General features: G+C 40.8%; 4 protein-coding genes across 4 annotated transcripts; 2 read left to right on the plus strand and 2 right to left on the minus strand.

The window, feature by feature from the left end:
• Positions 1-455: 455 nt before the first annotated feature.
• On the minus strand, positions 456-2,547 carry LOC116619592. Its single transcript, XM_048729867.1, has 2 exons — positions 2,165-2,547; positions 456-1,287 (listed from the first exon to the last, which is right to left on the minus strand). Exons 1-2 carry the CDS (start codon positions 2,358-2,360, stop codon positions 1,019-1,021), a joined length of 465 nt encoding a protein of 154 aa, XP_048585824.1. The 5' UTR covers positions 2,361-2,547; the 3' UTR covers positions 456-1,018.
• A 78-nt stretch (positions 2,548-2,625) lies between these two features.
• On the plus strand, positions 2,626-5,135 carry LOC116619589 (rRNA N6-adenosine-methyltransferase METTL5). The gene is made up of 2 exons (XM_032384514.2): positions 2,626-3,106; positions 3,893-5,135. The coding sequence occupies exons 1-2, from the start codon at positions 2,698-2,700 to the stop codon at positions 4,117-4,119; spliced, it is 636 nt and encodes a 211-aa protein (XP_032240405.2). The 5' UTR covers positions 2,626-2,697; the 3' UTR covers positions 4,120-5,135.
• On the minus strand, positions 5,106-6,289 carry LOC116619588. The gene has a single exon (XM_032384512.2). The coding sequence runs from the start codon at positions 6,068-6,070 to the stop codon at positions 5,153-5,155; it is 918 nt and encodes a 305-aa protein (XP_032240403.2). The 5' UTR covers positions 6,071-6,289; the 3' UTR covers positions 5,106-5,152.
• Positions 6,290-6,554: 265 nt separating this feature from the next.
• LOC116619587 lies at positions 6,555-8,772 on the plus strand. The gene has a single exon (XM_032384511.2). The coding sequence runs from the start codon at positions 6,802-6,804 to the stop codon at positions 7,846-7,848; it is 1,047 nt and encodes a 348-aa protein (XP_032240402.2). The 5' UTR covers positions 6,555-6,801; the 3' UTR covers positions 7,849-8,772.
• The last annotated feature ends 568 nt before the right edge of the window (positions 8,773-9,340 follow it).

Below are 9,340 nucleotides of genomic sequence, written 5' to 3' on the forward strand. Positions count from 1 at the left end.
TCGCAAAGGACAAGAACAGTCGTTAAACGCAATTCAATAGCAAGATTCGTGAAATTTGCCCTTATATATTCTTGAAACTCTCTCTTAGTGGCCAGGCTAGCGCACGTCGCACTATATGACGTATACAAAGAGTCCCATAGTCTTAGAAGGAAGCAATTTCGGCGCAAAGTTTGACCTAACAACGAAGAGATTGACCGAGTGAAAACCTCTTCACATCCCACTTCTATTCACTCAACATTTCGCACATTTTTCCTATCATGTATAGCGCAAGGCATGTAAGACCCGATTTTTAAGCCGCGCTCCTACCGTGCGGAATCTAATTGTCTATTTGTATCGACACAAATACATCGGGTTTAACGTTAATTCAGACGTCGCACTTAAAAAGTCGCGCTCATGTAGATGATTTTCAAAAGGGGATTAAAATGATCAATTCTAACAGCTCGGTGAGTCTCGTGTGTTTTGTGAATTGAATTTTGTGTATTTTGACTTTCATATAAATCTCAAACACAACAAAATGTGAGCTTGGGCTCCCTGTGATATAACACTGTCAAAAAAAAAAACTTCTAAATTACTATTTTCTTTCTTTTTCAAAAATGACCTTTGAAAACCCATCAGTTACTAATTGTAGCACAGCATTTGACACAAACTTGTGTCTGATTTCGTCTCTTTAAAGAGGAAGAGGTTGATTAAATGGATTAAATGGAATGGATTGATTATTTTGTATAAAGGTGAGGATTTAGGATTTTAAAAGTTTTGCAACTCTGTTATTTACATAAAGAAAATGGGATGTCGCCACCCCCAAAACATTAGACATCTTAAGATTTACAAAAGTAGAGAGTGTCAGTGCACACACAATATATTTTTTGAGGGTTCAAAGAAATGTAATTTGAGCCCAGTTATTGCCCCTCTGCTGTCGTAAATCTTAAGTTTCTATTTATGACTGTGCTAGAGTATTTCATCTAGTAGGCACTCAAAACCAGTGAAATAAGCAGCTTCATATACCTCAAAATTTAATATTCTACTCAGGTTCCTGTTGTATCAAGCACTCTGTTTCCTCTTTGTTGATAGGTTGCTGTGGGAAGGCATGCCTATATATATCATTACAGTAGCCAGTTCTTTGAGTCTGTGCTTCATCCACAATGTAAGCTTCTGTGGTAATAAATTGTATAGATTCTACTGCCATCATTCTATTCAGCTGTGATTCCTTTGCCTCATGTAACCCTTGAAGAAGATGTTTTGAGGTAAGTTGGGAAGAGTCTTTGCCTTTGATTTTCTTGAGCTTGGCCTCTAAAAGATGGGAAATTGATGTGTGGAGTCAATGTCAGATCTATGAGTATACCAACAAAGAATTGGATGAGGTAAAGGTTCTAAAATCTTAAGAGCGAAAACATTGAGTATTCAATATTCCAGCCATATGAAAAGAAAGAGGTGTTTGCACATTGTTTCAGGCGATTCAGGCCACCATTAGTGTGAGACCCCTAAGAGATAGCAGAATAAGAAAAATCCTTAAAAAACCCTAAGGGATAGCAGTTCATTGAACTTAAAATGCTAAAATGCTGATCGATTAAACCCATCTACTTTTCTGCAGACTCTCCCATACCTGTGAATGTCTGAAAATCTCATGGCTTGAGATTTTTTTGGGGGAGGGGTGGGGTATACTATTTTTTGGGGGGAGGGGTGGGTATACCTTCGCAGGCATTTGCCACATAGAAAGGTCTCGCTGCACAAATCCACTTATAGATTTCACGATGGTGTCAGATAAATTGCGCTACCTAAGGAAACTATTTTTTTTTTATTATTTTGATAGGAAATAGCCAAAATGTAGATTTTCTATAGAATAATTTTTCTGAAGCGATAAAAATCGCTAAGAAGTGGGAGATTTGGTGCTTTGAGATGTCCAAAACTTTGAGACTCCCGCCATATGGGACAGTTGACAGGTTTGCTTTCCGTGGGGAGGGGTTTACTGTTTATGATAGAGCTACCGCAGCTTACACAAGGGGGCCAAAATGGGTCATTTTTTATAAGAAATCTTCAAAACTATTCATTTTCCATATGATTTGTCCACCTTCATGCATAAACTTCATGCATAAGCAATACAACTATAAGAACACTTCACCAAAATAAATGATAAGGATACTTGCTTAGTTAAGATTTCGTTACATACCAAGTGTCTCCAGGTATTTCTCAGAGCTGATGTTGTGATCCGTCTTGCCCGGTCCCTCGATCGCCGTGATATTATGAGTCGTAGGTTCTTCAGAAAATGTTTCCCATTCGCTAACAGACTGCGTACTTTGCCGTTGATTTACTTCTGTGTTTTTATTTTCGCTACTTTCACCATCTTCATCCTTGTTGGCCGCCATTTTGGTGACTAGTGACTAGTGACTAGTCTTTGTTATTGGACAGGAAACCCATAAGAAACTAACGTAAAAATATAGACGTTATGTCTGTTATTTCAGTTGTATGTCCATTAATGATAGTGTCAGCGATATAGTTATAATTTAATTGTATTATTAAATAATTCAGTTTGAAAGTGCAAATACTTCTCATTTGATGGGAATGCTAGTTATATTGAAAGAGTAAAGCACACTCATTTTGGGTACCCTGTGTGTTAATGCAAAATGGCAAAATGGCGCCTGAAATACATCAACAAAGAAGGTCGTAAAATAAACCTAAACGTCGTCTATAAAGACTGTCAGAATGAGACTCAAGGAATTGGAGGGGTACTTACAGCAAGTCGATGTGTTTGAGAAGCCTAAAGTTCACTTGGAACAATATCCAACCACAGCTCACATCGCATCTCATCTGCTCTACACTGTAGATCAAACGTTCGGGGACATCGAAGGCAAACTCGTGGCCGACCTGGGCTGTGGCTGTGGGGTGCTCAGTGTAGGTTGTGTTATGATGGGAGCTGCTATGTGTGTAGGGTTTGATATAGATAAAGACGCTCTGGAAATTGCGTCTAGGAATTGCGAAGAATTTGAACTGGAATGTGTGGATTTTGTCCAGACAGACATTACGAGGTTATTGGGTACTCAAGATAGCGGCTGGCGGAAGAAGTTTGATACAGTTATTATGAACCCCCCATTTGGAACTAAAAATAATTCAGGTATTGGAACGAATTTTTTTAATTCAACACTGTTGTCTTGTGGAAGGGGGTATTTTTTTTGTGTTTGTGTTTGGGTGAGGGGGTGGAACTATTTTTCTAGGTTTTTGGTGCCTTGGTAATTTGCTGGGTTGCAGTCCCTATTTATTTATTTGTCACATGCAACATAGTTGATGTACAAGGGGTGCAGATTGGTGGTATAAAAATAGGGAACATATATAAAAGCATTTTGCAAAGAAGCATATGCACTTGTATATGAATGAAAAAAAATTCTTTGAATTTTGTCATGAGTCCCTTCCCCCCAACACACACAAACAGTTTTAGGCAGGATAGTGGGTGTGTGCACTATATGCCCCCCACCCCCCAAAATATTTGATGTGCCAACCCCATGTGTCAATCATTTCACAGCTTTATCATTTTTAGCAGTATGAGGGGATTCTTTAAAGCCGTATTGTCATTAGTTTACTTCCGGTCAATTATGTAACAATCTCCGATAATTTTAATGGTAAACGTGAAAAATATTTTAAAATTGTGAAAGCAGTGTGTCTATTGGAAGTTTATTTTCAGGATGTGATTGAAAATTTAGAGCAGATGGCTTGTTTAATAGCATAGATTCTAATAGATTCTATTGTCTTTTAACGGTCAAGGTTTCCGTCGGACCTCCGGAAGTAAACTGGTGACAATGCGGCTTTAAGTGATTCAATATTGGGCGGGAGTTTAAATTGGCCATGTGATAGCATTTACAGTAATGGTCTAGATGTACTCATGGCTTGTTTGTATTGGTCACAGGTATTGACATGCTGTTTGTGGAGACTGCTCTTGCCCTCAGCACTAAAGCAGTCTATTCCCTGCACAAAACCTCCACCAGACCTCACATAACAAAAAAGGCAACAGAATGGGGTGTTGAGATGGAAGTTCTGGCTCAACTGAGATATGATTTACCCAAATCATACAAATTCCACAAGAAAGCATCAGTTGACATTGAAGTAGATCTTATAAGGTTTAGTATCCCTTAGCAAATTCCTCAGGAATTGGATTATTGAGTACACAAAAAATAATTAATATTGAATTAGGGAGAGTAAGTGCCTTCCCTGCTAACAGAGGCCTCTTTTCCCTTGGCGTTCGCGAGTGCCAGCCCACCGAAATATAGAGAAGAGAGGCCTCTGCCAGCAGGGAAGTGAGTACCAAAAGATCCTGTAAATTATATTCACATTTTGTTGAAAAATCTAACTGACTATTTGTTTGATAACAAAATATATCGTACAAACAAAACAGCCACTCTCAAAGACCAAATGATCAACCTCTAACTTTGAAATAGTTAGGCTTTGGGAAGTACTCTAGAGGAGAAGATCCACCCATTCTCATCCTCTCAAAAAATGAGGAGGACAAACAGCAACTTTAAGTGGTATTTTTAGAGAGATTAAGAGGAACTCTGCCTTGTTAACACCCAAATGGAACAATTTATTGTCATTCCACGTGGCCGCAAGAGTGCTCGATGATGACATACGAAAGGGGAAGAGGTTATTGGATAGGAAAAAGAAGAGTAATGATACTTTTAAAAGAAGTCCGGTTCTTTCTACGTGGTTTGTCTTTGCAGGGCGCGAGAGTGCTCTATGATTACCTACGGAAAAGGAAGTGGTTAGCAGATAGGGGAGAGAGAGGTATTTCTAGAAGGTGATGTAAAGCGCCTTGGCACTGTCTGCTGTTAAATACTCCTGTCATAACAGGAACCGCACCCATAGGAATCACCACCAATGCATGGTCCATCTGTTTTAGAGAAACCGTACGTGCGGAGTAATAGATATCCCAACCCAGCAGCTTACGCTGTCAGCACAGAGAGAATCGTGACTTAGCCACATAGCACCTTTTTTTACCAATCTAATCGTCTGAATACCAAGAATATAAACATCTTTGCGAGATCTTTTGTCTTTGAAAAAGAATGTGTATGGAATTGCGTCGCGCGAACTTTCTTTTGTGCACGTTTTATAAAAAGATTTTAATAAACATTCAATAAATAGTTTATTTATCATAATTGCTCATTCATTCATGTCAAATTTGTGGAAGTCTAATCGTATCCTGTTTAGATTCAGAATCTTCTTTATAATTTGAGCTGAATAAAGGCATCGGTCCTCGTTTTTCTCTTGGCACAACAAGTTTTAATTTGTCTGGTTTTCCACTCAAGTCTGGTAATTTATCGCGGGTTTTTTGCACGGTGAGCCGTGGTAACACGATCGACTTCTGTCTCACCATCTCAATAAAAGCTTTCTCGTGCTTAGTAACACCTTGGACCTCGGTAGCCATGCGACATTTATCTCGTAGGATCGCCATATTACTAAACGTTCTTGTATTCATTTCTCTCTCACTTTTCGTGTGTTTGTAAAGACGATCGAGTTTCTGAAATAAATACAGATAATCATTCCCAAGCGCCTTTTCATGACCGTCTCTTCTTTCTTTGTACCTAGCAAGCAAAGTTTCAAACTGGTCCGTGCCAGTGATAGGTTTCGTATATGTGTCATAGTCCGCCGTTGGTTTCCTGGCGTCTTTGAGTGGGCTGTGCTTTTTACCAATGACTGGCAGTGAGTTTTCAGACTCCATGAATAAAGTCGCATCTCGTGCGGCATGGTGAGCAAAGAAAAGCTGATTTCTCATGCTTTGTGGAGGTCGAAATGATGTGATTACTTTATAGTTCCCATACGAGTTTTGCTGCATTTTATCTTCCGCGTAAACCACCAAAGGCCCAGCTTTTCCAACATGCTCAAATTTAAGCAAACGTAGGTCGTTTGATTCTGTAGGGAGAGTGGTTTGCTTGCCGTTTTCTATGGCCGATTTGATGCGTGTGTTGTTAATGCTTGCCTCAACTCGTAGCTCATTGCGTGTCGATCGTGTTTTCCGAGACTTTTCTCTTTTCCTACTTGAATTTGGTTTCACGGAATCACTTAACTTAAAGCTATAGCTTGCCAACGGCATTCTTAAATTAATATGAACACTACATTGAACATTATAATGACTTCTACTTCTATTGAAAATCAATCAGAAGTGCTTAGCAACACGTAATATTCATGCTTGGCTGACCCAGGAATGCCCGTCCAACCGTGTGACACTATTAAACAGGAAACGAGGACTAAAACTCCATTTTGTTCAAAAATATGATTCTAAATAAATGTGTACCAGCAAAAGGATATCTAAACTTAATGGGTTGGTATGCTAGTTTTACGGTGTATCGTAGATAATCCCTCATTTCCGAGGTCTATGTTGGCTTCGTCCCAGAACTCCATAAATGGCACGTCACGCGGGAGAAAGGCGCGAAAAATGAGCCGTGTAATCAACTAGACATGTCATCACTACAGCCAATCAGAGTACTCCTTGAACATGATGTGTTATTTTTCTTGACTTCCTGCTGATAGGTTTTTGACGTCCGGCAATGACCTTCGATTGCAGTTTCAGAGACTGAATGCGCATTTGACATAACAACGCTGCGCGCGCTAAGAGACGAGATTGGATTCAGTGCTGTTCAACTGGAACTAAAAATTCGTCTACGAATACTACGATACAGAGTCAATGAGCCAAACCCACTCATTCAGACACCGGTGTCTAGTAGCAGCGTAACATTCCGATACATTCAGTTCGCTAACTGAAAAGAAAACAACGGAAATCTCTTCAAAGGGATCCCATTGCGGAATACAAATACAAGATTCAAAATGTCTAGTGTTGGGTCTAGAGCAGAGTTCCCTAACAGAGTTTACACTCCCAGCCCCGAACCATGTGACGATCCATTCTTTGACCACGATACAGAGCCTTTTCGGCCGCGAAAACACTCGTCTTACGAAGAAATGAATGGCTTCACGAAGGAAGGGCAGCTTCACCAGTACGAAGACCCTCGCGGCCTTCTAGACCAGGTAAAGCGGTTGAATCAGAATCCCCCTCCGTGCGGAGATAGCCGCGCCAGGCCGAGGAAAAAGATGAATGATTTATACGAGCGGTGTCGTGCCGACAGCGAAATATGCAGCAGTTCGGAGAACTCGCATCACAAATCGCAGCGGAGGTGTAAAGGAATGCCTCTGTGTGTTCTCATCGCGATTCTATTTGGTATTGGTGCGCTGGCACTATCCGTGCTTGTCTTAGCTGGCATCCTTGTCCCTAAGGCTTGCAGTCGATGTCTGACGGAGGATGTTCACACAGATGCATCCGTCTCGGCTTCGTCCTCGACCGCTCAGTTACTGATGATGGTCCGAAATCTTCATAATAATGTCACCCATTTAAGTAAAAAATTAGAAGCGAAAGAAGCAGTAATAAAACGTCTTCTACGGAGCGACGATGAACAGAATCATCAACTCCTTAAACTTGCGCATCCGTCTGCCGGCCATGGTGGTGGGGAGATTGAAATATTGCGAGGGCCGCATGGATTCAACGGGAGCCGTGGACCTCCAGGGATACAGGGACCACAAGGGGAGCGCGGGCCTATGGGACCAAGAGCAGCATCAGTGAACTTCTCCTCGTGTGTGTACCGAGAGAAGTCCACCGCATTCACACCTTCAGCAGTATCGGGACATGATGTATCCGTGAGGGAACCCAAAGGCTGGGTTGTGATGGCTGCGGTATGCTCTACGGAGGGTGCAGTGCAAAGCAACTTGAAACGCCTACAAGCCGCGTCTCTTGTGCAGTATAATTGTCAATGCCGTGGTCGAGATACCTCGTATCCCTCCACGGCGAGGTGCTATATTCATTACTGGCTTTGTCCGAAATAACACTAACCGCCAAGATTTATAATTAGTATATTAGACTAAAATCAAACAATATAATTATATTTGAGGGTTAATGAGGGATAGTTTATTGAACTTAGTGATATCTAGAGGTGTATATGACTATTGTTTTACCTAATTAGGGAGATATAAGAATGTACGGCGTACAATGAGTTTCTGTGCCAATGGTGAACCAATGCCAAGTACTTATGGCAGGAGCACTTCTCGGCTATCAATCACACTGAGACTAATAATTCCATGTTTAGATAGCACACTGCTTTCAGTGTAGACTTGTCTATCTCGTCCTTATGAATAATTCTCAAGATCCTGCAAAAATGGATACGTAAAAGTAAAACTAGTCTTGGCGTATCACGCTTCAGCGCGACCCAGATAAGAGTGTCAGAGTTAATTACATAACAAAATGAGATTTGTTTTGAATGTATAGTCTGCTGAAATCATTTTCTGTCCAATTTCCTGTCGATTATAAAGTTGGCAGTCTGGGAAGAGGTCTAAGAGTCTAAGATCTGTCAAAAACTAGTTTCTTATCAACCTCGGTCGCCTACTGCTTAGAATATTACGCAATGAAGAAGTATTGATTTTAATAATGACCAGTCGTTCCATAATCATTCAGATGTCGTGGTTTCATTGGGAACTCTGCGATTTGATCCATAATCCCGGTTTAATTCCACACGCACAGTACGGGAAAAAAACTCAAGACCATTGCCACACCTATTATCAGCCCGCGTCCTGTGTATTGGATCTCTCTCTCAGAGCCAGGGTAAAATTAGCTTGTTTTCTCCGAAGTATTAGAATCACAATGGAAACAGGATGACCGTTGACCTGGGATGATCACATGTTGACAAAGACGGAATAGCGCTACCCATAAGATTTGACACCCAAGACGTCTCCATGTTAGAAGTTAAAAGAGACGAAAAAAATATCTATATAGCTGGAGATTGTATAGTATATGTACAGTATTAAGTAAGAAATGTAAAAACATAATTCATATTAGAAGTGTGTTAAAATAATTCTTTTTTTTTACATATTATATTTTTTTTTGAGATGGCAAAAAGGTTCATAATAAACAAAAATAAAAGAATATATTTCTCGAGATGCTAATCCCCAATAGTGAATCAGTTGCTTGGTGAATGACACAGCTTGATACTAGTTCCCCGATATGTCATGTCTAGAGGGGACCCTGGTATTGGGTTGTCATGGTCTAGAGAGGACCATGGTATTGGCTTGTCGTCTAGAGGGGGCCCTGATATTGGCTTGTCATGTCTAGAGGGGGACCCTGGTATTGGCTTGTCATGTCTAGAGGGGACCCGGGTATTGACTTGTCATGTCTAGAGGGGACCCGGGTATTGGCTTGTCATGTCTAGAGGGGACCCTGTTATTGGTACCCTGGGTACCAGACGCTCCGAGCTTCGTGGCGACAACGATTTCAGCGAAAACTTTTCACCACGAAGCTTGGAGCCTCTGGTACCAAGGGTATGGT

Source organism: Nematostella vectensis, chromosome 7, assembly GCF_932526225.1.
Source record: "Nematostella vectensis chromosome 7, jaNemVect1.1, whole genome shotgun sequence".
Lineage (NCBI taxonomy): Eukaryota > Metazoa > Cnidaria > Anthozoa > Actiniaria > Edwardsiidae > Nematostella > Nematostella vectensis.